The sequence below is a fragment of the Motacilla alba genome, chromosome 15 (assembly GCF_015832195.1).
Source record: "Motacilla alba alba isolate MOTALB_02 chromosome 15, Motacilla_alba_V1.0_pri, whole genome shotgun sequence".
Lineage (NCBI taxonomy): Eukaryota > Metazoa > Chordata > Aves > Passeriformes > Motacillidae > Motacilla > Motacilla alba.
In genome coordinates, this window is record NC_052030.1 from 5892770 (window position 1) to 5920427 (window position 27658).

General features: G+C 41.8%; 1 protein-coding gene across 2 annotated transcripts; it reads left to right on the forward strand.

Moving 5' to 3' along the window:
* The first annotated feature begins 1300 nt into the window (after window positions 1-1300).
* Window positions 1301-27260, forward strand: PPM1F (protein phosphatase, Mg2+/Mn2+ dependent 1F). 2 transcript variants are annotated; one of them, XM_038151988.1, is made up of 7 exons: window positions 1301-1514; window positions 10843-10976; window positions 14497-14696; window positions 15792-15980; window positions 17091-17234; window positions 18144-18237; window positions 19411-27260. In XM_038151988.1, the coding sequence occupies exons 1-7, from the start codon at window positions 1339-1341 to the stop codon at window positions 19782-19784; spliced, it is 1311 nt and encodes a 436-aa protein (XP_038007916.1). In that variant the 5' UTR covers window positions 1301-1338; the 3' UTR covers window positions 19785-27260. The 2 variants fall into 2 exon arrangements, with proteins under 2 accessions (XP_038007916.1, XP_038007917.1); XM_038151989.1 differs by having other exon boundaries at window positions 10846-10976.
* Window positions 27261-27658: the final 398 nt, after the last annotated feature.

Consider the following 27658-nt stretch of genomic DNA (forward strand, 5'->3'; position numbering starts at 1 on the left):
CTAGTTGTGGTCAGATGGGAGGTGCAAAGGCTGTTGCATTTCAACACAGAATGTGCAGAGTGACCTGACATGGGATGCGCTGGCAACAGAGAGGAAAAACAAGTCCCTACAAGGATAATTTACAGCTCTGCTGTTTTACTTGGCAAAGTGTGTGCATTTACTGAACCAGAGAACACAGCCCAAATACCACAGCACCAAGCCTGTTCCTCTGATCAAATGTTTGTTTATACACTTACAGCTCAAACATGAACTATGTTTTACCGTACTGCTTAGAAGATCCAGCCATAGGTAGAAGGGTTTTTTTCTGTAGTTCTTTTTAGTTCTTTCTGGTAAAAGCAGGCTGGAGCAAATAGCTTCTTTTCATGGGAACTGTGCCACTGTTTTAAAAATCAAGTTGATGTGGTGCCTCGGAGTCATAGGTCTTAGTATGAACTACAAGGGATTCCAGGGTACTTGTACTGATTCAGTTGTTCAAGTCCTCTCTTAGCTGCAGCCTGGTTTGTACACCAGGAGCTGCTCTGAACATACCTGTGTGCCCAGCTGGCTGCTGCTGCTGGCTGGGATTTCTGTGATGCTTGGAGATGATCCTGGAACTGTGGGAAATCTGTCATGGGTCATTCTCCATGGCTTCCCAGCTGAGTGGGAATGCTTTCCTCTTCTTCCAAGCATTGCTTTTACTTTGGTTATTTGCAGACAAACTTTTGCTTGTAAAATCTCTTTGCACCCTTCCCATTTGCACGTATCTCCATGCGTGGTTTGTCAGGGTGTGTAATTCTTCATAATCTAATGCAAACTAAGTATTTTAGGATAGAAAAGCCACTCACCTGGGTGAGTGCTCACCTTGAGTACTGCCTGCAGTTTTGGGCGCCGCAATGTAAAAAATACATTAAGCTATTAGAAAGCATCCAAAGGAGAGCCACGAGGATGGCGAATGGTCTGGAGGGGAAGCCATAGGAGGGGTGGACAATGCTGTCAGGCACATGGTGAGATTTTTGGGGTGATCCTGATGGTCCCTTCCCACTGAGGTAATTCTAGGATTTTATTAATGCAGAGAGTGGGGAGGGCTCAGTGAAGAGGTACCCCTGGGAAACACCTTCGTGCTCCTTTCTGCTGCTTTCAGCCCTTCTCTGATGGCAGAGGGGGTGTGGAAGGAGCGCGGCCCAGCCGGCCCGTGCCCGTGCCCGCGGGCGCCGGCAGCGCCTCCCCGCATTCCAGGCATTGCTGCCGGCCCCGCCCCCGCCCGGCCCCGCCCCGCCCCCGCGCGTCCCTTAAAGGGGCCGGCACCGCTCTCAGCCCCGGCCCCGCCCCGCCCGCCCCTCCCGGCCGGGCAGCGCCGCCATGGCGCTGGAAGCGGAGCCGTCCGCTGCTCCCCTCAGCGCCTTCCTCAGGGACTTCCCGGCGCCGCTGGGCCCGGGGGAGCCGCTGCCGTGGAGCTCCGCGGGGAGCGGCGCCCTGAGCAGGGCCGAGGTGCCGGGCGCGCTGGCCGAGCGAGCGAGGAGCCTCCTGGGCAGCAGGTGAGGGGACGGCGCGGCGGGCGGGGGCTCCGGCGGGGGCGCCGCTGGCGGCCGCTCTGAGGGAGCGGGGCCGCCCCGGCACCGCGGCCGCGGCAGGTGCAGGCACGGGAGGCGCTTCCTCCTGACGCGGGGCCCGCCGGGGGCGGGAGAGAGCCTCAGCGTCTCCAGGGAATTTTAGCTTTGGAGACTTATTTTTTTATTATTCCCCCTGCTGAATTACTTTTGGTGACTGTTAATAGCATGCGTGTATTCAGGCCATGGCCCATAGGCCCCGTGCCTTCATAGTATTGTTTGTGTGTGCTTTTCAAAAATATTCCTCTCCCAGTCTCGGTGCGGATTCAGCCACAAGCCCGCAATTGGCGCCATGGGGTGATTCCGGTGCTGAGGAGGCTGCCGTGAGTTCAGGTCCCTCAGGGCAGCTGTGTGGGTCAGCTGGAAGCCCGGGAGGGAGGCAGTCCGTGAGGTGCCTCGCAGGGCTGCCGGGGCTGTTCAGCTCCCCAGCCCTCCCGAGTGGGACGTGCTTGTGTGGGTTTCTCAAGCTGATGTTTTCTTAAAAGTTCAGGAGCGCAGTCACACCGCTGCTGGAACATGCAGCTGTTCATCAGATGCTTCTGTCATCCCCTGACTACATCCTCATAACCTTCATCCTGAACAGTTTAGACTTCCTCTTTAATGCTGCTAAGAATTTGGATATGACTTACTTCTTTTGGCAAGTTAATGCTTTGTCAAGAACAGAGTATCTCTCACCAATTTCTTGTCTCCTGATGCTCCACTCTCTTTTAATGCACTTTGGCTGTTACAAAGTCCCTACCAAAATCTGCTTCACTAACCTGCTTTAGGAGTCAAGAACAGTGGCTGTAGATGGTCTGAAAGAGCACGAGTGGTGATCAGACTGTGCTGTGGCACTGGGGCATGGAGGAGACTGGTTCTGGTCTGGTATGTGCTGAATGTTACCTGGTTACTAGAGGAATTTGATAGATAGTAAACATGGTTTGAATTAATGGCCTTTTAAACTATCACCCACTGATTTTATGAACACCAAATAGATTTTTGTTGTTGTTGAAAGCATATAGGTGATTTTTAGATATTTAAATTGTCCTAGAAATTTGCCTTAAAAATCAAGTTATTCCTGCATATTACAGGGATTATTATGGACATAATATCACTCACTTCAATGGTATGCCTAAATCTGAAGATCAGAAATGCATACCAAAGAAATAAAATTTCTTAGTCTGTAGTTTAAAAAGGTCCTGATAATCATTGCATTTTTCAGTTGTGCTTTGACCAAATTGCTCTTGAACAAAACACAGCTGTGTTTTGTTCCACAGTGAGATTGCAAATTCATCACGTGCGTTGAATCTTTGTACTCTGTGGAGCAAGAGTGGTTCTGGGCGAATGCTTTAAACAACAAGGTAATGCCAATCTTGAACAAATACTTATCACATGGCACCCACTGTGCCACGTGGGCCAGGCTGGTGCTCTCTACAGTTGGCTTAGAGAGGAAGGTATGAGGCTGGTAGAGTTATGGATGTGTTACTCAAACTGCAGTGCTTTAAAAATGAGTATTTCTGAGCTGCATATCTGCTGACATTCTCTTCTTGCCTATTGGGCACAGAAACAAGTGGAAGCAGAAGAGGAATGATAGTTTTGCAATGCTTTCACCTCACCTGTCACATCTGTCACTGTCAAAAGGGTCAGAACCTTCATCCTTCATTTTTCACATACCTGCCCTGCAGCCAGTTCTGGCTCCACAGCCTCTCTTGTGGAGTTGCCCAAGTCCTGAAGTGGCAATTAAAAAAAAAAAAGGAAGGGAAAGAGAGTTAAAGAAAGTAAAGCAGAATTGAAGTGCAGCAATCTACTTATTAATTCTTCTTTTTACAAAATGTTTATGAAAAACAGAAGTAGGTAAGGCAAGTGTTTTTGTGAATTCTCATGGCTGGCTGCAGGCAGCTCTGTGTTTGGGTGAAGCCACGCCTTTGGGTGTAATGTAGCGTACCTGGAGTGTCAAATGTAGGGATCCCTACAGAATTACAGCTCAGCTTTGGACTCCTAAGACAAAGAGAAACCTCATTTTGCAGTTGCAAAAAGACTGCATTTTCCTGTTGAGTAGGCTAAGTTCTTGCTTGTGGAGGAGAAGACTGATACAGCTCAAGGCCAAGACAGGAATCTTGTGTTTTGAAATTGCAGTCCTTCTTCTTATAATCCCTGTAATTAGGAACTAAAACTGAAGTCTCTGGTTGTGTGAGAATTAGCCAACATTACGTTTTTTTTTCCCATGTTGCTACTGTGGATCAATTCAAAGTACAGCTTTGAAGGCTAAATAAACTTTTCTGTTGATGTGAATCCTCAATAAAATAGATGAGGGAGTAGTAGGGCAATAAGAGAAAGAAGGATGTTAAAGATTTTAAGAAATGGAAAAATAAGGGTGAGGACTGACCTTAGCAGACACTTAAATGTTTGTATAAAAGTTGAAGATGCAGAAGGGGGGCCAGATCAGTGACTGTGCAGGAGGTCACTGTAGTTGGGATCCAGCAACCTGCAGGCTGTCATGGCAGTATCCCAGACACACGGAGGGCAGCTCGGTGAAAAACACCGATCTCTGTTTCCTGAGTGTGAGACTTCTCTAACACTCCAGCATCACAGAATGTATCTTACATGGTGAAAGTGTTATTGGGAAGCAAATTTGACGCTCAGTTCTGCTGTTCTGCTTTTCATTTCTGTGTTGTCAGGTACTTCATTCACACATGTATGGGTGTTTGGGTCATGCCCAGAAGGGCCCAAGCCAATCAAGGTCCATAGCCAAAAAAGGCCCAGCACTGTCCTTGGCTCATGAGACAGCCTATGGTGATGTCTAACTTGTTCTATGTTCTTCCAGTTGCTTGGAGGGACAAACCTTTGTGCCTTTGCAATGAGGAACGTTGTTCCTCCACTACTGATCAGGGTTTCTGCTGAGAAGAGAATGGGCCAAGAAGCAACTTTGGTTGGCTTCAACAAAGAGTTTCTGAATGCTGTTGCTTCTCCAAGGCTGCACACATCTTTTTACATGGAAGCAGCTGGGGATGTCAGGCTAATCCCTGAATGACCTAATCCAATAACAAATTTCTGCAAATGCAGCTACCATAGTGAAACACCAGCTGAAACAGCAAACCATCTTGCTCTCTGGCAGGCCTTGTCCCTACATCACCAATCTAGTAAAGCTTTGCAGAGATTTCTACTTTGAATAGTTAATTTAAATCAATGGAGCTGCCTGCTGCTAACTGCAGCTAAACATGTGCATAACATCTTGAAGAATCAGAGCAGACTTAAGTAACCTTGCTTTGCAAAAGTTTAATTAACGTACATTTTTTGGTAATAGCTGTGTCCTGATAGTCTATGAAAATAGGTGAATGTGAATGAAGTGACCATTAGTTACTTCCCAAGCTTTGGAAATTAACCTGAAATATTCCTGACTTTCACTGCAACAGATCATGAGATGAAGTCAGACCCCCAGGTATAGAAATTTTGTCTTCCCCCTGCTAGGAGCTGAAACTTGTATGGCCATCCTGTGACATATCCAAAGAACAATGTGAAATTGCTGCAGCCTTCCTGTTGGAAGAGATTTACTACAATAACAGTTGAGAGACTTGGGCTTCCTGTTCTGCCCCCTCCTGAGCGATCTGCTGTTGCCTCGGCATCCTGTTTTGTGTCTATGCTTTACACTGTAGTGCTCACACCAAGGCGTGGCCCTGGTACCTTTAGTTCCAGTATTCCCTTCTTTTAGAGTAGTTAATTCAGCAATTCTGATATTTTGATGTCTAATGTGATTTAAGTATGAGGAGGGGGAAAAGAAAATCTTATCTTGCTTCTGATTTCCTGATCTCTTCTTAAAACTCTCTTTAGTCTCTTCCTCTATGAAAACTTTCTATTGTGACCTCCGCTTTTAATAAATTCCCTAAAACTTACTTCCTTATTCCTGATTTGAACAATTTGATGTAATGCACTGGTACTTCTCCTTGCTTGGGATCATGTTTCCATATTTTGCTCTCATAACCTGTGTGAAACACCCTTTCTGTTGTTGTTTCAGGATAAATACTCAATTTTGAAACAACATGTTTAGGGTTTAATTGAAAAGTGGCTTTTGTGGCATTAAGCCTCTCCTGTTCTGCTTGGGGTTTTTCCTCCTGCTGAGAATAAAATGGAAGTAGCAGGTGACTCTTCACTGCACATTTTGTATAAAAACTGTTCAGTAATGACTGAAGGGCCTGAACAGATGGATTCTGGATTCTAAAGCTGCTGCTTCTGGTAGTTTCATAAGAAAAGCTGGAGAAAAACTGCTTCATGTAACCATAAGAGATGGAAATTCTGTGTGTGGCATTGTTTATGTATTTGTTTTGATTCCCTCTTGTTCATCTCCTTTAATGACCTGATGTCATCAGCACAAGCAACAACTTCCTGTGCATTGTAGAATGTCAGATGTTCTCTCCTTAATGGATACATATTTGTGCTTTTCTGGCTACCATCACCCTGGGATCTCTAGGTACTGCTCTAATAAATGCTAATGCTTAAAGCTTCTTGAGTGGAAACATTCTGTAGTTGATTATAAGAATAAAAAGCAAAAGGGAAATAAAAGCAGCAGATTGGGGAGAAAATACTGAATACAAGCAGCTTTTGTTTATGAGGAAACTTGTGACCTGCTATTATTTTGGCAGCGTGAGAGGATCTTTCACTTGCTGGAGAGCTGCTAGCATTTGCAGATCTGCACTAAACCCGCTGCTGATAGAGCTGCAACATGCTAGAAACCCACCCCGAGCATGCAGTGCCAGAACTGAGCTGTGTGTGATCTTCTGTTCCAGAGCCCACGGAGCAAATAGGGGCACCTCTTCCCTCAGATGTAAGGCAGCTGCAGCTGACTTATGCTAGAGCTCGTGCTTTCAGATATAGCACTTCTTTCTCCCCGACATGTGTGTGTATGCACAGTCTGAAAGGAAGAGAAGATTACACACTGATGCTCTGGCCTGCAGTAGCATTGCTGCCTTGTTGCCATGACTTTGGTAATAATGTCTAGAAACAAAATTATGTAATTTTTTTTTATTAATCTGAAAGGTAAGTGATCAATACTTGGCCAAGACAGCTGGTAATCTCTTGTGCTTTATTTTATACAAACAGATTTCCTGACAGTACTGTGGGAGTATGTGTGTATTTGGAGTGGGGGGAATATGAATTCTTTTGCTTGCAAAATAGGTGCATAAAAATGCAGAAGGCTTTGTGTAAACATGGAGTGTTTGGCATATCCTAGAGAGCCTGTGTACCACCCTCCAAGGTGACACAGAGCTCGTTTCTCTGCTCCCAGTGCTGAGGAGCATCTTTTTGGGGTCTGCCATCTGCTGCACAACTCTGAGTCCTCAAAGCCACTGTAAACTGGGCACGGGGCACTGCAGGAGGTTTATCAGCTGTTTTCAAGCCTTCACAAAAAGTGTAGTTGTAGCTGAGGCTCTGGCCAAGGTATGGTGGCCTGACCTTTGATGCTCTGGATGCTTCCCTGTTACCCAAAAAACTCTTTGCTAGAGACTTCTGGATGTACCTCTTAAACTGGAGGGGAAGAAGAGGTAGGAACATCTTTGAACTGATGACTTGTTTGCATCACTTGCTGCAAGTGTACTGGGGGTTTAATGACCCAAATAAAAAAATGAGTGAGAAGTTCTCTTATTGTGTTTCTGTTCCCAAAAAAACCATGTATATATTTTGGCATTTTTCTTTCTGAAGACTGGTACTAAAAGGGTCAGTAACAGTCTTATGATTGACCTGACATACGTGATCACACTGTGGCTGTGGTGGTGTGAGAGCTGGTCTTTTGAAATGGAAAAAAAATAGATAACTAAATTGTATTGCAGAAGAGAAACAAGGTGAACAAGAGAAGTAAGTTCTGTTCTGTAATTTATGCCAATTCTAAAGTATGCAAAACATCATAATAGCATTCTACTTCTGTGTGTAACTTTATTTTGGCTGGGAGGTATGTGTATCAACAGGAGCTTTGCATAGCTCCATTTACCAGTACTGCGTGTGTCCAGTAGTCCAGAATCTTTCAAGGAGGAGGGTTGCATATAGATTTAAGTGTCATCTTTATTAGCATAAATATTGCTTTACTCTTTAACTTACTCTTACCTCTTACGTGTACTCAGGTTTTTTAAACAAGTCTTGTATTTTGCTGTGAGTAGGTGGAGGAGATGAACTCCATGTTCCAGCCACTGTTGATCTGACTTCAGCTGCTGGTGAAGCTCCGATGCCTCATCTGCACTGTTACAACATGCTTTAATTCTGTTAAAATGTTTTTTATTGTGGTCAGAACACACCCTTTATGTTAGCAAAGAAATAGCCTGCAGCAAAGAAATTCAAGGTCTGTTTACTACTAGCCTGTGTGTGCTGAGGCTGAGTGTTTAGGGTTGCATGTCAGAGAAATAGGGCTAGCGTGTTTCTTCTAGAATTCCCCCAAAGGAGCATCCTGTGCATGTAACACGCCCCACCAGCTTTCCTCTTCTTCCCAATACAGTTGGTTTTCCACTTAGGAAACAGCTACAGTGTTCCTTCTGATTCACGGAGATTAAATTATGCTTGGGTCAGCTCATCACCAGGGTGTCTTGGGCTTCTTTGAAAGGAAGGTTTTAACAATAAGTGACATTCTTCTTTGCTTACAGGAAAGGTTTGAAGTCTGCAATGGTAATTGCAGTGGGTGACTTTTGCACTGGTTGCCATAGGTACTGTGGCTGTTTCCAGATACTCTCCAGCCAAGTGAGACCTTGTAGTTCTCAACTAAAGCAGCAGTTCTTGCTCTGTTTTAATGACATATTTTGTTAACTCCTAAAGTCTCTGATTTAGAACTGGTAAACGTTGAACCTGAATGAAAGATGCCATTCCTTGGAGCTCCATTTACTTGAGTTCAAGTGAAAACCAGTCTTGCCAATGTGGTAATGCTGTCATGAAGATTTAATAAAGTAATCACAAATATGTTCTGTTCAGAACTGAGTTTGAACTAAATAGGTTTGGTAATTTTTAGACTTCTATCTTTTTTCAGTGTGTCAGAATCAATTATTTGATGTTGTTGCTGTCTGCATAACAAAATCCCAATAAACAACCACTTTCTTTAGATTTGCAGAACTATGGAGTGGGAGGAAATACATAGGAAGCAAAGCTGAATGAAGCATTATCAGTACTGAGGAATCACAAAATTTCCTTTTTAGGAACTGGGTGGCAACTGGAAAAAGTTGAAGGATGTGACATAATTTGTAAATTTTCTTTGTTATAGGCATCCTGTAAGCAGAGGTTTATACATGACTTGTGCATTATAGCACTTAATAGATTTCCTTTTGTTTAAGGTGCTTTTTGTGGACCCAGTTTAGCAATTCTGGATTCTGGAAAGCAGAAATGTACAAAATTTAAAATCAAAGTATTAAGCCCTCTTCTGATGCTGAACTGTGAACCCTGGCCAGATATTATTTTTTTCCTCCAGTATAGCAGAGAAATTCTGAAGATGTCTGAAGCTGTGGCTTTCACTGTGCAGCTAAATACATTGCTGTTTTCTTAATGTTTCTTGTCTCTATTCTTGGAGCTGAAACATGCTTTGACTAAAGCTTCTGACTTTCAGCAGTGTCAACAGCACATCTGACATTGTTTGTGGGGCTTATATTTCCATAGTCCTTTCTTTTTCTCCTACATGAACAACAACAGGAAGAAGGATTTTGGAGGGCAGGGGTGCCATATCAGTTTTGGATGTATTTCTTGCCTGACCTTTTAAAAGGTTGTCTGTCAGTGTCAGAGCCATTATAAGCAGGCATTGTTACTTTAAATGAGCTAGGAAAGGAACTGACTCCCCTAAACATATCAGCCTTAAAAAAGAAATAAAAAGCCACATTCTGTTTTCCCTTGATGTGACATGACTGCAGCTAGCACTGAAAGGGCTGCAAACACGTTGCCATCTATTTGAAGTACCGAAATAACTCATTAAATTGGGCCGTCACCGCCACAGAATGCGTGGCATAAAGCAGGCCTGTGTTGGAGTCTGCTGACTGACACAATGCTTTCTGTTTGCTGCCACGGGAGGTACTCATACATGGCTGTGAGGATGTGACAAGGCCCCTCTTTCAGGAGCACAATGGCAAAATGCATTTCAGCTTGTTGTCACTGGGATCTAAAACCCGTGGCCTTCCCCTCCCTGCCCTTCTGTACACACAAACCACTCATCGCTGAGCAGCATCACAGACCAAATGCTTCCACCGTTTCATACTCCCCAGCAAACCAGTTTCATGCAGGACTTTCTAAATGTTTTCTGGGAAAACAAAGTCTTGTCCTTGACTTGCACCTTAATGTGGTATTTGCTTTGGTTGGGTAATTCAACACCTTGTGAGAATCAAACATTCCATGAACAATGGATAAAATGGCTTTTTATGGATGTTGATGCTTATTCTTCCTTGTGCTTGTAGAAAATGGCTGGAACATGTTTTGTATGTATTCTGTTGTTGTTAGTGCTTGCCGTGAGACTGTAGTGAATATAGGAGTTATTTTATAGTCGCCTCCTTTTGGAGTTGGATGGCACTTATTTGTTTACAGATTCAAAAACATTGTAGCAAGTGTGTGCTTCTTATAAAGCATTGAGTGAGCAGACTGTGTAGCATTATTGTGTTCTAGATGCCTACCTAAAACCTTTGTCTAAATAACAAGTCTTGGAGCCTCTTCTCATCCTAGTCCCTAGTCTCACTCACATCTTTGCACCTTTTACCAGGGTGGTTTCTTTAGAAAACTTCCGGTCAGAATAAACTGAATGATAAGGGCTGTAGGTTAGCATTCAGCATGACTTTTCTTGTGAAGGGAAGGAGCGTTCCAAGTAAGTTTTTTAAAGATTTGCATCTACCACAATGCTGAGATCTCGATACTGTCTTTGGTGAGATTGTTGACTGCAAGCAAGAAATGCTGTGTAGTGAGTAGAAACAAAATGTGTGCGTGCGTGTGTGTGTGTGTGTGTTCAGAGGCTGGAATTGAAGGTAGCAGTTCCCGCCTGAGAGCTCAAGAGAAAGAGGTACCATCTGCGACTGGAGTGTGAGGCAACAGTTTGAAAATATGATTCATACGCTTCTTCCTCTTTACATTCTTGAGAAAGCAGTTGTCTAACTGAGACTCTTACTAAAGATTTGTGTGAATAAATATTGAACATATGGTTTGCTCTACTAGTTTAATAATGAAGTTTGTATTATTGTGTGTAATGGTTTCTAAGTCTGAGGTCACCAGCCATACACTGCTAGGTTGTAGCTCAGTTTAAACTAATGGAGTCTATTTTGCTTTCCCTTCCTTTTCTTACCAGCAGAGATGTTTCACCACTTCTTGCAGCATCATTGATCCATGCTGCAGTTCATGAAGTTCTCCAAACAGACTTGACTGACTTTAAGCTGCAAAATGTGGAAACAGAGGGAGGAGGAGATGAGGAAAGGTTCACCTGTAAGTATACTTTTTCTTCCCTCTGTGGTTTTCCCAGAGGCTGTCTTTCAAAAGAGTTCAGTGTTTTGAAATGTTTCCCAGATTTGTTTGGTTGGGCTGCCTGGCAAGCAGCAGTGAATGGAGCTTCATTTGCTTTTGCTGTGTATCTGTGGGACGGAAGGAAGCTGTGCTGGTTTTGTGGGCAACATGCAAACACAGTGTCTGGAGCCCTGACTGACCCTGTACAGGAAGAGTGTGTCCATTTCCCTTTGACAGAGTGACCTTGGCTAATTATTCCCATGTTTTGACATTGACATCACCACGGTTGTTGTACAGCCAGATCAACACCTTCAATTCATCCATATAAACCATCTTGATTTTGTCTTGGCTATGAGATTCTGGCTCCTCCACATCTTAAACATCCTGAAACTCCAGATCTTTCTCTTGGCAAGTTGCTCAATGGTCTGTGTCTTTATCAATGACTTCTTTTCTTCCCATTCTCCCCTATAAAAGTGAAATACCAAGGGAAGAAGAGCTTTGCATGTCTTCTACCTGATGCCTGCATATTTTCCTGAGTGAACTGGAGAGAGAACAGACCTTGGTGACTGAGCACTGGGTTTGTGCCTTGTGTAACAGATGGTCCTACTGCATTTATGTGCTGAAGTGTTTAACATTAGACTTCACCAAACCTTTAGTCCCAGTGCCAAGAATTTAAATGAAGCAGGATGCGGGCAGAGTAGAAGATAAAAATGGAGAAGAGGTATCTTAGGCAAACCAGTCTGTTCTGTAAGAGGAAATACTCACCCTTCCATTTCCCTGGGATGGGTTGAAAGGCAGTTCAGTGTGCCCCGAACAGAGCAGTGCAGTGGCCAGGATATGACACTTCCCAGAAGCCTCTTTCAGCATTCATGTCCAAGTCTGAAACAGCAGGAGGGGGAACTCAGTTAATTAAGTCATGCTGCACCTTGATTATGTCATCCCTTAAGCCCTAATGCTTGTGGCCTTCACTCGCTGCAGCTAACCTGGCTGGGGGCAGGATTCTGTCTTGAAGGGGAGCTGGCAAATATGAGTTCAGTGTGACCAGGTCACTGCAGCCTCTACAGGAAAGTCAGAAGCAGCATATTGTAACTCACCTAGGAGAATTATGTAGCTTTGCACAAAGCAGTTGGAAACTGTTATCAGAGCACCCTGCAGTCACTGTGCTGCGGACTCCTCGTTGACTCCCATGTAATTGTCTTTGAGGTGAACTGTAGCAGTAACACAGGACATGAACTGCTATACATTTGTGAGCCTACGATTGCAATCTGTAGTTCTGTGTCTTAGGTAAATCTTGGGCCCACAAACCAAAATGAACTCTATCTGAATAATAAAGTAGTAATGTTTAGAAACAAGGAGTAATGAAGAACTTGATAGGATGTGGACGTTTTCTTGGTCACAAGCATCTGATGTCTCTGGTTACTATATACTGGGGACATTTGTAGAATATTCAGGCTGCTGTTTTGCTCTGAAGGCCATAAAGATAGGACTGGAGTCTACTTTTAAGATAGGGGAGGCAAAGTTGGAAAATCTTTGGATGAGTTTCGTGTTGAACTAGTTCACATTCACTATTCCTGTTGACAAATGCCCCAGAGCCCTCCCTGTTCTGATGGTTGAAACCTTCTTTAAGTTCCATTTTACATATTCCTCTCTGTTTCGTTTATTCGTTCTTGTCACCATTGCCATTTAGATCCTATCTCTACTGACCATTCATTCCCCTATCAAACAGGGTGGAAATTGGCTCATTGTTCAGGTACTTGGGTTGCCCAGTCTCAGCAAGGAACAGCTGCTTTCAAGGTGTTCATTTTTCTGCCCCCTTGGACTGTACTTGTTTTCTTCTATCTTGTAATTGCTGTTACATCACTTTAACTGTACAACTAGAAGGAAAGCTGTTCCTCATGCTACAGCACAGCATGGACTCTTCCTGCACTGCGGTAATAAATCTGCCAAAAAAAGCTTTCTTGGAATGAAAGAGAAGTGATTATATAAAAGTAACGGGTGGGGGGGGAATGTGTGCACATGTGGGTACCATTTCTGCTGTTAAGATACTAAATGCTTTGTCAGATGTCACAAGCTTAATATTCAAACAGCTGTATGTGTCTTCTGTGTCTTCTGGTCAGTATTAGTCTAGACATTTACAAATGTGTAAACTAACAGCTGTAGGCAAGGCTGTCAGAGATGCTGTCCTATTTAGTTATTTTGTGTATGGGATGATTTAATATCTAAAGGTTTTTATAGCTTGTCCATTAACACCTACATATCAAGCAAATCAAAGGTAATTTTGGTAGTATGTAGTGGCTGCTAATCAAAGATGTGTGTTTAAATTTAAACTTTCAATTCTCCAGGCCCAGAGATGCATCTGAAGCTGGCCAGCCACTGTTGCTGAAGAAGAAAAAAAAAAAGCCTGAGAACCAGGAGTTATAAAAAGGAATTCTGAGGAAGCTTTAATGCTAGCAGTGTTTAGCAGGAGTCAGGATAAAATAGATATAGGAAAGATAGTTCATGCACTGCAGGTCTTTAGAGTATACAGCAGTGACCAGCAAATTATTTTTGCTCTATAAATGTTCTTTTCAAGGCGTTTTGAAGTTAGTTGATTTAGCATTGAGGCAGGTTTCCTGTTCAAATAACAAAACTTTAAATTGTTACCTGTTTGGAGGGATACTGTATTGCAAAGCTAGAGGCCAAGCACCAAGCCATTCAGTCTGATGAACAAGTTTGGATTAATTGATCTTTGGGATCTGTCCAGAAAAGGATTTGAGCGTCTGGCTGGAGCTTTTTACACTATGCCCAATGGGTGTTTACAGTTCTGCTCTGTAATGACAAAGCTGGAAAGTAGCGGAAGTGTTCTGTCCCTGCAGCTCCTACAGCCATGAGTATTTAAAAAGATAAAGATAACAGCTTAAAATTCTAATCTGTTCAGCTCAACTATGAGTTGAACTATTGACCTCAGCAAACATTTTCAGACTTCCTTGTTGTTTCAGTGGAAGTGGTTCAGTAGGACATAACCTGACCCAAAGCTAGGCCAGTGCTTTTTCAGCCCTGGTGTTCAAGACACCAGCAATCTCATCTTGAAGTTTTTTCTGCCCACTTGATGATTCCCTTTTATTTTTCAGTATGTACAAACTCCTACCCCTATATCTTACTGATTTTACTTACATAATAATGACATTAATGTCTAATATAGTAGACTGATTTTTTTTGTGTCTTTGTTATGATTTTTGTAATGTTGCTTGATAATACCTGCTTGATAAACCTCTATTTTGAAAAAGAACTAGCAAGTAAAGAAGCTGCTATTATCCTTAATGTTACATTTTTTTCCATTGCAACTTTCTCTCTGCTTTATTCTCAGGACCTCATTTTAATTCTTGCAGAGCCTGTAAAGGCAGGGTGCTGGATGTGTGTATGTAGCTGTAGGGAAAGAAACTTGAAGGAAAGACAGGCCCAAAGATGGAGTAGTGTAGGAAAGTGGGACAGAGCACTCACTGTTTTGTCTCTGTGCTGTCAGTGCTGGATGGGGAGTCGCTACAGCGCTGCTTTTTTAACAAGCTACGGGACGTGTGCTCCGAGTGGCAGAAGCAGTTGCCACCACTGAGGCCGCTGGCACGCTTCCTGCTGGTGTCCATCCACGCCATCCGCAACGCGCGGCGCAAGATGGAGGATCGCCACGTCCTGCTCCCCGAGTTCAATCAGCTCTTTGGTCTCTCAGTAAGTCTGGACACAGCAGGGGGGCTGGCTGGGCAGCTTTGCAGCGTTGCTGTAAGCGCAGGGCCCTGGTGATGGATGATCTGTGAATTTGTTGCCATAAATTGTTTGTCGTGTCTGCGCTGGAGAGAGGACTTAGTGACTCAGGTTGCTGGGGGCCAGCTACTGCCCTGATAAAGAAGTGATGCAGGGAGGATCTTGTGACTTTGGGATTCGTGTCGTAAGTTATGCTAGGGGAAGATGGGAAGTTCACCCAGTGTTATGTTGCTGGAGTTACAATGTTCTTGTGACTGACACAACTTATATATGGATTGAGAGCAGCCCTGAGGAGCGGGACTTGGGGGTGGTTGTTGATGAGAAGCTCAATGTGACCCAGTGATGGATGCCTGCAGCCCAGAAAGCCAAATATGTCCTAGGCTGCATCAAAAGCAGGAAAGGCAGAGGGCTGAGGAAGGGGAATCTGCCCCTCTACCCTACTCTGGCAAGACCCTTGCTGCAGAGCTGTGTCCAGCCCTGGGGCTCACTACATAAAAATGAGAAGGACCTGCTGGAGAGAGTCCAGAGGAGGCCACAAAGATAATGAGAGGGCTGGAGCACCTCTGCTGTGAAGACAGGCTGAGAGCTGAGGTTGTTCAGACTGGAGAAGAGAAGGCTCTGGGGACGCCTTATAGCAACTTCCGGTGCTTAAATGGGCTATAAGAGAGGGCCTTGGAGCAACCTGGTCTAGTGGAAGGTGTCTCTTCCCGTGGCAGAAGGGATGGAATTAGATGTCTGTAAGGTCCTTCCCACCCAAACCATTCTGTGATATGGAGAACAGCAGTTGTACAAGTGCAGTTCATGAAACTGCTGGAGGACTGTATAACCAGCAATCTGCTGCTTCAATGCCAGGTTATTTTTAAGGACAGTAAGTGACCAACAGCAAACAAAGAAAAGTAATTGGCTTGCAAAGTATCCATTTTGTACATGTGTAAATGGACTTAAATTGTCATTGGTATGGAAAAAAAAGCCCAGAATAAAGAATCTTTGCTTGTTGGCACCAGTCTGAGCTATTTTGGTTTTGAACATGAATGTCTTCCTCTCTCTCCCTCCCTGCAAAAGGATGATGTTGATCGCGCTTACTTTGCGGTGTTCGATGGCCATGGTGGAGTGGATGCTGCTGATTACTCAGCAACTCACTTACATGTAAACGTTGGGTTACATGAAGAGATTGTTAAGAATCCAGCTGAGGCCTTGAAATGCTCTTTCCAGAAGACAGATGAAATGTTTCTTTTCAAAGCCAAAAGAGAGGTGAGTGGGTAGAGATTAATTCCATTGTATTTAAATAACACTGAAAACTGTTGGACAACGTGGTATTATCCAGAAAATTATGACAGTACAGTTTATTTGAATCACTGGCTTCTTTATGAAATTATGCTACATGTAAAGATTTTGTTTGATCAAATTATTTCTTATTTTGAGGAAAACCAGTGCTTGGGAGTTCAAGATGAGTAATTGAAAAGAAATGCTAAAGTGATTTAAATGATTCTGATATATCCATTATTTGAGAGAATACTGGTGCCTCCTTGTCTAAACCAGGCCTCTAGATGTTCTACTGTCTTACCTCTACCTGGAAAAGAGATTTCTTTCTTCCTGATAATATGGTTATCTTCCTCTTTCTTGTCCCACTATTAGTGTCACTAGTGATTGTAAGTGAAAAATGTGTTCTATGATTTAAATCAGACTCCTCAGTTCATTAAACTTATTGATTCAACTTTGAATTAAGTTGGTACAATGAACATTCTTTCTTCAAAACTACGTTAGACTGTTTGAGAACTCTTATTATAGCGCTACTGTGGTAGTACTCATTGTCAATATCTTTATTTCTGCCAATGAAGTACAAAAGAGGGGACCAGCATTTCATAAGGTCTGATTCTCACTAATCTTTTCAGGGAATCTAGGTGTTTTTCCTTTGTTGACATTCTCATTTAAATACCCAAGCATAAGGAGATCTGTGTGGAGCAAGGCATCTGTAATTGCTAGGGTGGAGAATGTGAAAGGGTTTGGAGAGATGTGCTTGTTTGTGAAATGTCCATTCTACTGAAATTCAGATCCTTTTGCTTTTCTGCATGTCTGTTTTAAACAACAGAGCTCTTAGTCTTCTAGATCAGTTTTGGAATTAATAGCAAGAGAAGGAAGAACATAAGAGACAGTATTTATCATCTGCATATTAGAAAATAAGTTTATATAGTTTATTTCACATCTCTCTACTATCTTGTACCATTTTTCAAGTACCTGAATTAGGATTAGCAGGTGTAATCTGCTGCATTTAGTGTGATTAAACCTAAGTTTTCAGTATTGCTATATATCCTAGTAAGGCTTGTTGAATATTCACCTCACACACCTGTTTTCCTTCTGAAGAAGCTGCGGAGTGGCACAACAGGTGTGTCTGCATTGATTGTCGGGAACAAACTCCACATAGCGTGGCTGGGGGACTCTCAGGTGATGCTGGTGCAGCAAGGGAAAGCCGTGACATTAATGGAACCTCACAAACCAGAAAGAGAAGTAAGTCTGACTTGTTTTTTCCTCTTAAGTGTGTGAAATCAGACTCTCTCTGGAAACCTTTTGGAGTCAAGCCTTTTTAAGTGTTTGGTGCTTTACATAATTACATATACTGTATGTTAGGATGCATGGAATTAACAGTTTCTTGTTTTGCATCCACTCCTGTGTCTTGACAAGGTGATCCCTACACCTTACCTGCTTGGAAGTACTAATGAATAGTACTGATAATCCTGACTTCAGTTCCTGCTCAGACTATTCAAAATTTGCAGTAATTAAAGACTTTCATAGGCTTTTTTTATGTGTGAATTTAAATCTGCCTATTACAAAATATCTTAGTAATTTGAGATTAATAGCAATTCAAAATATTAGTATGATGCAAATCTTCCATTATATGCAGTACTGTCATTGAAAAGCTAATGCTAATCTATTGGCCTAACTGGCTTAAAGTGTATTGCATTTCCTATCTATTTTTATAGCCAGATATTTTATTCCATGAAATTGGATGGGGACTTTGCAAGTTTAGCTGGCATTGCATGACCTTTTGCCTTCACTGCATGAATACTTGTAACAACTGAGTAGTTAAAGGAGTATCAATGCAAAGACAATTGTTACTTAGCTTAGTTATCACATATTTCATTCTGAACATTTATATATTCACCCAGCTGCTGTATGGAATGGGAAGAAGTGGCAGGAGAATTTACTCATCCATATGAGAAAGCATATGACAATACAAAAGCTTTAGAATTCTTCTTTTTTGTGGACAAGCCATAGCAGGGATGGAAAGTAGTTGCATGTTTCCATTAATCCTATGTGCCCGTTTCTGTGTCAGATTCTGATATGTGTGTTTGCTATATTCATTGTAGAAATACAGAAGCTGGAGCAGCAAACAAAATGTATTCCACTGTTTTTCAGGATGAGAGAGCAAGGATTGAGACTCTGGGTGGCTGTGTAACCTACATGGACTGCTGGCGGGTTAATGGTACCTTGGCTGTTTCCAGAGCAATTGGTGAGATAAACCATCAGAATCAGTAAACTTCGGATTAAATTTGATTGAAACACACTACCTGAGACTGTTTACTGTAAATGATGTCTTGTTCAGCATCAAACAAATAGTAAACTACTTTCTGTCTTTCCCATAAGGCAAGGACTTACATGGCTTGCAGCTACATCAGCTTATTGGTTTTACCATGAGCATAAAGTGTTGTTTTATTTTACATACTAGCCATGGTAGTCCTATATTTTTTCTACTACTAGGATCTCGCTTCCTATAAGTGCCTAAAGTACTGTAATGTTTTACAGTAGTTTAACAAATATGCAGCATTTAATTTGTAAAAGTGGAGGAAGCAATAAATGTTTGTCTAGCCTCTTTTACGTGCTCAAATGTCTGAGTTGTGAGGGGGTTTGGTCCATTTTAATATAAATGAATCTTTCTCCTGACTGCGGATCTTTCTGCTTAAGTCAAATCACTGCATTCTTCAAAATCCAGCAATTTAGGGCATTTTAATTGTAGTATTCTCACAATCTTATTAAACAAGCTTACTTTGCTAATTGCCAGTTAGGGCAGAAAGAGAAAAAACCCTGAGCAATACAGCAGATAAATGTAATGTATTAGTGGGAGCAGATTAGTGTAGAATTTGTATAATGCTATTTGGATCAGTAGTAACCCATATTTGGTAAGTATGTCCACATAAAACTGATAAACTAAACACAATGAGCAGATTCTTAGGGCATTGTGATGGATAGCTGAGAAAAATTCTATTTTCATGGCATTTTGAAGGCTGTACAGGAGGCACATCTGCAAAATGAAGGCCTGACTATCTCCTTGCACAAATATATTTCTGCGAGAAAAAACTTAGGAATAAATTCTTTATTTTCCCTGCAAAATTAGGGGGGGTTTCTAAGGAGTTTCTTTAATTTTTACTTTCTAAGGGGTTGCTTTTAATTTTTAAATTAAAGTGACTCCTTAGAAACCCACTGGATTTAGGTAGGTTCCAAGCAACCTTAAAGAAACAGAAGTCTTCTGTACTTATTCCATGGCTTTTGACTACTCTCATCCTGCTTCAGGTACCTCTGGAACATGATCTGGCCATCCTTGAGGATGGCAAAAGCAATTGGTGGGTAAAGAAGCACCTGTTTACATCTGAAGTAATCAAGCCTTTGCTTTGTATGTTTGTCTCAGGTGACATCTGCCAGAAGCCCTATGTCTCTGGTGATGCAGATGGAGATTCCTTTGAGCTGACTGGCTCAGAAGATTACCTGCTCCTTGCCTGTGATGGATTCTTTGATGCCATCAAGCCCCATGAGGTTGTAGACTTGGTCCTGGATCATTTGATGCAGACCAAAGGAGTGGGGCTCAAAGCAGCAGAGAGACTGGTGGCTGCTGCCAGGGAAAATGGATCCAGTGACAACATCACTGTTCTGGTGGTCTTCTTGAGGGATCCTCAGGACATCCTGGCAGACTGTCTCAGAGACTCTAAGAGCCCTAGGGCTGATGATGATGCTCAGAGCTCACCCTTTAACTTCCTCAGCTGTGAGGCAGCAGCCGCACAGTGACAGAATCTGTTTAGTGTCCAGAAGGTTCAAGTAAGTTCATGTGAGGAACTGCTTTCCATTGAAGAAGCCTCTAATACAGTGGGCAAAACGTATCAGGAAAAAAGACAAATGGACAAATGTGGAACAGAAAGGCAAGACCCCTTTTACTGAGTTCCCATTTGTCTTTTCCTTCTCCCTTTTTTCCATCCTCCCCTCAGAAAACACTGAGCAGATGTGGAGATTTGTACAGCTATTTCATCTCTGGGAGCAGACACTGAAGTGTGCCCCAGGGCTGTTGGTCATATCCCTCTGTCCTGGAAGGGTAAGAAACCATAATAGGTATAAGCTAATGGATGAGAATATGCATTTCATGAATTCTGAGTGAAAATTTGAATTAGTGCTTTAAAAGAGCACTATATGTTGTACTTAACTGTGATGTTACTTTGGAAGATGGAGGGAAGAAGCTGTCCCTACCACAGAAAATGTTCTTCCTGTGTGTGTTCTGTAGGGACAGGCTCGGGGTGCAGGGACTGGGAGACACCAGTGTAATGTGTAAGATGCTTTTGGTTTGTACCAAAGATAGTACGAGAATGATGTGGCCTCTTTATTCAACCAGAAACATTTAACATTCGTGTGTATGGAGAGGAGAAAATAAAACTGGATGCTCCAGAAAAGCAGGAAAACTAGCTAGAAATATCCCAGGGAAAATGGTAGAAAATCAACTGCTTTCTGGGATGCTCTGGTTCATAAACTGGAATCTGATATTTAACTGCACTGAATTATTTCTCCCTAACAAACATGCTTATTGGCTATTTGGCAACCTGAAAAGACCCCTCTTGTGGTATTTCAGAGAGATCTTTACAGCTTGTGTGCTCAAGCAGGTAAATGTCTTCTTCCTGCCACTATTTTGTGTACTATAACAAAGGAGAAATTTATTTTTCTTGTAAGTGTTTATTTGTTAATTTTCTGAACTTTACATTTGAGGAATGTTTTGCAGTGTTACTTTGTTTTGTTGTGGGTTTTATTTAAACTGGAATTTTAAAGTGGCTCTGTCTTTATTACCTGGTGTAAGAAAACTGACTACCCTCAAGTGCCTTAAATATTTCACCCAAGGATTTCTGGCTGCCTATCGGAGTCTGGTGAGCCAGTTCCTAATTTTTAAAATGTGACTTTTTGTTTTCATTGATGCACTTAAATGTTTCAGTTTGTGAATTATAACTGGTAACTAGGTTTCAAGAAAACATCTTTCATTGTTGCCAAATCTAATGGTTTGTAGGAAACTCTTCACTGTGACTTACTCCCTGCTCTGTGCAGAAAGCTCTAGAGGTTTAATCATAAAGTAACAATCTGAGTAATTATTTCACTTTAAAAGTAACTTCTGGCCGTCACAAAAAAATTTATTAACACAAACTAGAAACAGTTTAGTAACATTTTTTTTTCCTAATGGAAGCTTAATTTGGCCACACTTCATGAACCTTTTGGGTCAGAATAACTTTCTAAGGAACTGTGAAGCTCGGAGGATGAAAGAAGTGTAATGAATGTGAGGGTGTTTGCACAACTGCTCTATTCATGATGTGCTAGAGCCCGTGGTTTTGTTTTGTCTTGCCTGGCTAGCAGGACTCAACAAGATCTGAAGGCTTAATGGTAAATTTGTTATTAATTTCAGTGTCTAAACAAGAAGTGCTTTGCATCTGGCAGCAAGGTTGTATGCCACATTTAGAAGCACATGTCATTGCAATATGTCAGTCCTATTGATTAAACTATGGTGAGTGTTAATGTTGCTTGGGGAGGAGGTTGAGGTAGAAGAGCTGGAATGGCTCAAGGGAAGAACAGAGCAGCACTGTCTATATCCACAGTCTCTGGATCCTTTGCTGATGTGGGATGGTGCAGTGACCCCAAGGCTTTTGCTGCCATTACTGTGGATGATCCCACAGTTTTAATGTAGGAACTCCTCAGTGACCTCCCCTCTCACTACACAGCAGCTAGGACAGCAACTGCCTTGTTCTGACACGGGGGCTTTTCTGCTGAGGAGGTTGTAAGCAGTTTGCCACCCTACATTTTGGTGTCTTAAAATGTGTGAGGAAGGGTTTCCATTATGGCAGCCTGGCTGGGTGGGCATCAGTGTTTGTAGTGAACCTTCTTCAGTTAAAGAAGCCCTTAGGCTTGTTCAGTAATCTCCTTGGATTTATCAGCCCCTCTGTCTTTGATTTCTAGCCAGATATTCAACTCCATGCTAAATCCTGATGACCACTAGTGCCTCTTGGTGTCTTGGAAATAGTTCTATTGTTAATTTAGTAAGAATCATGCAGAACTGATTGCTACCTGAGGGGTTATCAGGAGAGGGCAAAGTTATTGTATTTATGAAGGAAGGTGTGAAATATTGGTAAGTTCATTATATTGTTTAGTTTCTGAAAGTTGCCAAATTTCTCAAAGGTGAAAGGGACTGAACAAGCCAAACTCTTTGTAATGGCTATTTTTTTCAACCTTTTCTGGGCAGATTTGCATTATAGAAGAAAGATAGTCTTAAGTCTTCTGATGGATGCTTGCAGCTATGAGAATATCCTTTTTTGTTTCAAATTTGATAATTTCTGTTTTATGGGAGTGAAGTGGGCCTTTAGAAAGCTGTCTGTGGCAATCATAAAATCTAATTCTCAAGCAATGCTCTAGGGAAGAAATTCTGCATTCTTAGAAGCTGTTCCCTTACATTTGCATTCATTCTGACTGACACAGTCCTTCATTTCTTTGAGATGTAAATGAATAGGAACAGTGTTTGAGAAGTCATAGAGAGTACAGCATGGATTAAAAGTATTTCTCTCATTTTCAGATACTTTTTACTAGCTTTAAAAAGTCTGGTCAGGTCAACAGAAATTGTAATGGGTCAAAAAAGGCAGTTTGTATCCCATAGCTAGAATAAGTAATTCCTAATGTGTCATCTGCAGGAAAACCCCAAATACAGTCTGGGGGAAGCTGTAGAAATTAGGTGAAGGATTCAAGCCAAATGTTCAATAATTTTCATGTCTTACTAGACTCCAAATGAATGTCTGAGTGCATTTTAGCACTCAGAAGAAAAATTGCTCTTTGGAGGAGCTTGAAATTTTAAAACAGAGCACAGTTAAATTCTTTTGTTGCTTGGCTGGAAGCTGACTTCAGTTCTGCTTCGTGGGTATTCAACATCTCTTTTGCTTATGGGTAATTCATGCTTCTACCTTCCCTTCCTTTCCCCATCCTCTCCTTCCAAGCTACTCACCTAAGACAGTGAATATTCTGGGTCTGACAGAGACAAGATAAAAGTTTTACAAATAACATTTGTTGGGGGGGGTTCGTTTTGGATTTTTTTTTTCTGAGAATACAGATGATAGAAACGCAGGAAAATTCTTAGAACAGAGGGAGATTAAGTAAAATCCACCCTCTGACTGATGGAGGAGTGAAAGAGAGAGACAGGAATGCGTTTAAGTATTATTAATGCCTATTTTAAAAAGGAAGTGGGCTGGAAAATAGAGCTACAAATGTCAGTTCTTTAGAGCGAAATACCAGTCCTTGAAAGAATTAGAAACACACCCATTAAAAAGGCAGAGCTCAGCTGTGGTAACTCTTGTCTTCAAACAGCCAAAGAAGGAATAGCACTGAAGTGTCCAAGGTGTCTTACTGTGACCCCTCAACACTACCATGAAAGCTAATGCTCCTAAATGGATTTTTCCAAGCATCCTCCCATGTAAAGCAGTGCTCAGAGAGAGCACCCAGCCTCTGCAGTTCCTGGTCACTGTGCAAATGCTGCTGTGAGTAAACCTGGAGTGTGTTAATGAGTGGAGGGGATGGTGAGTCCTGCAGGATGAGTAATTGGCCACCGAGTGGTTACAGCAGTGCTGGCAGCTGAGTAGTGTTAATCACAGTGATGACTTTAATAGCATTTAATAGACACTTATCTCAATTCAAACTCAGATGTAATACTGCTCTTTTAAAAAGCATTCCCAGTGCCATTAACCTTCTGTCATGAGGAGCCACTAACATTTCCACTTTTTTGTTGGCTGTTGGGAAAAGTGCTTCTCTTGTTTTCTGAATTCTGGAGATAAGTTGGCTGTCTGCGCTGGAAAACCTGTGTTCACTTGATAGCTTAAATCAGTGATTTGGGGTTGAAGCTTCCCTCCCAGGCAAAAAAAACCCAAAAAACACCAAGAAACCAACACCTAAAAACTAACCTGAAAAAGGTGTTTCCAAAACAAGTGCCTAAGAACTTTTGTAAATGGTATTTGTAAATGGCCTTGCAAAAAAATGTAACCAGCAAATACCCTCAATCTATAAAGGGCATAGACAGTAAAGTCTAAGTTAATATTCCAGCTCTACTCTTGCAAATTTGACTCTGTTGGTTAAACTATTTGTGTTCCTGTGGATGCAAGCACTGGATGTGCAGCACCAGCCACTGTCTGCTTCTAGTCTTATAGTACTGGAGTATCAAGCGAATGCTTTAGGGAGAAGGTGGGGGGATGTTAGCCACAACAGAGCAGATTGCAGATGATTCATCTACAATTTAGCTCTGGTTAAGCCTGAATTAAATTTCCCTGCATCATTCTATTACTGTCCCTTTTGCAATTGGGCCTGTGCCTTCAGACAGATTCCTACAAGGAAAAAATGGTTCATTTTCCCCTTTTTGAGGAGCAAATCCTTCTGATGAACAAAATGCCACCCAAGAGGGATTGGGGAAGGAGAGAAGTGAGCTTTCAAATGAATGTGAAACTGCCCAATCTACATGAAGTTACATACTGTCCCTAAACACAAATTTATAGCAGCTCTGGTAGCATTTGAGTAGTACTGGAAACCAGGGGGGTTTCTGCCAAGCTGATCAAAACCTTTCAAACAGCATCAAAACCAAGAAGCTGGTCCTCTCTGCGTTACTGAATCAACCAGCCAGCCCTGCAGAGTATTTGTTTTTTAGCATTGACAGCTCTCAAGAGCTAAGCCAGACACTTTCTGCATGTGTTTTGGTTGGATTTTTTAAATTTGAAGTTATTTTCATTTATATAAGTCATGTCAGCTGAGAAGTAAACTAATGGAGACTTGAAGGAGTGACTGCTCTTCTAAACATGTATCTGTCATAGACACTTGTTAAAGTAATGCCTTAAAATGAGCTGGTAGGATGTTGTGACAGATAACCTTATCCCTGCATGGAACAGGAAACCAGCATCTTCCAGAGAATCACATAAACCTTTATTTTGGTGTGACCCATCCGGCCTGAATGCTCACAAGCTCTTCAGTGTCCCTGGTTTAATGTATGTTCCAAGCTGTACAGGCTGCTGCTCATGCACACAAAAATAAACAAGGGACAGCTGTGTTGGTCACATAGAAAATTTAGCAAGATGCAGCTTTCGTTAAGTAGGAGAGAACAAAATTAATAGGAAAAGAAATGTTTTCAAGCTTCTTGGAATGCAAACAATGGAATAAAAAAAAAAGGCAGCCTAGAAGAGTTGGCAGTGCACTGTCGGCTGAAAACCACTGTTTCAAGCAAATGAATTTGGCTGTGTTGTAATATCTGTTTTATTTTGATAACAAACTCCTCTCAGTCAGAGTTTTATGTCTTATTATGTGTCTTTTAGTTGAAGAGACAAGATACATTCAGTTCCTTAGAAAGTTAAATATATCTGGGCTTTGTGACATGCTAGATCCTGATTATTGAATTTTCTCTCAACTATTAAGCCTGATGACTAATTTCCAGGAGATATTAATATATCAAATACTGAAGTTATCATTGATTGAATGGTTTTGGATTTCCATGCACAGGAATGTCATTGGTCCTTCTTGATCAAGTGGATCACTCCTTGAAGTTATTTATCCCTTTCAAGGCCATACATTAGGCAGGTAAAAGGTTTGTTGCTTTGGCAAATGAAGCTGGAATGTGTGACCATCATTCCTGCCAGGACCTATTTATCCTTTTATCTAAGCAATGATGCTTCTTTTTCGATGCCCAAGGATAAAGAGATAATAGCTAGGAAACCAGGGTGAAACCTTTGTGAAAAGGCATTCAGCTGAATATTGCATGATTAATGCTGCTTTCTTTGTCTGTTTTTCCCACTTTTTCTTTTTTCTTAAATGTATTTAATAATAGTATGGTATTTTTTATTTGGGGTCAAAACTTTATACTGACCATAAAAAAGGCTAGTATAATGTTTTTAACTTTAAGTTCCTTTAACTTAATTACTTTAATTACTTTTAATTTCCTCTTCTGAAAATCAGTTCTGCTCTGTGTCCTCCCTATTTTATTCCCAGTTTTCTTTTTCTCTATCTTTTATGTCCTTTTACATTGTCACCCTCTCCCTCCCCAAAATCCTGCTTTTTAGGCTATAAAATCTGTTGGCTGTTAAGTCAGTTTAGTTGCCACTTAGTAATTTTCACTTCATCTGTGTCCATAGTGAATTTTGTCCAATCTTTGGAGGCCTGCAACACCAAGATTGTAAAAAGAACCATGTCAGCTAGGAAGATAAGAGACTACAATAACTGTTGCTTTGACATGGACCAGTATTGGATATGTAAGAAGAAAATCCTGATATTTGTATTTTACTTCATAGGAATACTTAAGCTTATTCTGGGTAACAATAGCTCTCACCCTGGTTACAGGACTACGGAAACGTTCTTGTCTCTGTCTTTTCTTATACCTGCAGATTGTTTGTGTTTTCAAACATTTGCACTGTTGAGAGTGGGGGGGAAAGCTTTCTGCCTTCCTTGCCCTCCCCAGCTCTCTGTCCCACCCCAGCTGGCTGAGCAGGCAGGGTGGGAGCAGCAGCACAGCCCGAGGCTCAGCGACCTCTCAGTCAGTGCTGTTCTTCAGAGTCTGCCCCGTACTGTAACGCCAGTGCTTGAGGAGTGGTGAGACCTCTGTAACTACTCCTACTGACTTAAAAATCTATCTTCTTATCAGTATTAAAACAGTACAAGAGCAGAGCTGTTGCTTCAGGCACATTTCTTGCCACTGTGTTGGCTGATGAACCTTGAATGGAAGTAAGAGGGCCAGTGACTTTGAAATAGGAGCTGTTAGCCAAGTTTTGTAGAATCATAGTCCTTATTTATTTTATATGCTAATCTGCACTTGTGACCCTGAGCAGAAAAGCTGCAGTACAGCAGGTTTTATAAGCTCTGGCTTAACCAGTTATCTAGTCTCTTAAAACTCTTATTTAAGCTGACTGGTTTTATGCACAAGTTGAAAACCTGTTGTCATTGATCATTAAATGCTATGCATATTGTACATTCATTTACATGGATTGTTCTAATAGTGCTTGTGTGTATTATGCTACATTACCATATTTTTTATATATGTATGTATTGCATGAGGTTCAATTGTTGGGAATTTTTTGTACTGTCACTTTCGTATTCACACGGTGCCTCATGTATCTATTTGCATATTGCAAGAAGTTGTTTCAAAACAGTGATTGGAAACAGGTGAGGATAAGAACTTGCCACTGTAGGATCTGATGGTTCTGAAGTATTAATAAAGTATAGTGACTCAAAGCACTGTTTGTTTCTTTTCTAAAAGTTCTATTTCATTCTAGTATTTCAGGTGCCTCATGTTGCACATCTTTGAGTGGTTACCTTGTCTCACCCTGTTACCTTCTTCCATAGGGCTTTTCTGGGAAAAGAGATCAGTGGAAGCACTAGAAGGAAGCAATCCTTGGGATTATACAGTGTGCTTACTTGAAAAGATGAACGTCACTGAAACCATTTCGGGACTGTGTACCTCTAATTCATTGATTTGATCTGTTCCTTCTTTTTTCCAGCTGACCAGAGTGACAATGCAGGTTAAGTGGGGTGTACTGCTGGTGTCCTGCAGAAACAGGATAATGATCTGAAAGACCCTGTTGCAGCCAGACATGGTGACGATTTATTTACTTGCCTACTTGTTAAAGAAGTGG

Coding starts and splice junctions, on each gene's coding strand:
- PPM1F (XM_038151988.1), top strand. CDS start 1,339: ATGGCGCTGGAAGCGGAGCCGTCCGCTGCTCCCCTCAGCGCCTTCCTC. Junction 15,981..17,090: donor TTTTCAAAGCCAAAAGAGAG/GTGAGTGGGTAG, acceptor TTCCTTCTGAAG/AAGCTGCGGAGTGGCACAAC. Junction 17,235..18,143: donor CTCACAAACCAGAAAGAGAA/GTAAGTCTGACT, acceptor ACTGTTTTTCAG/GATGAGAGAGCAAGGATTGA.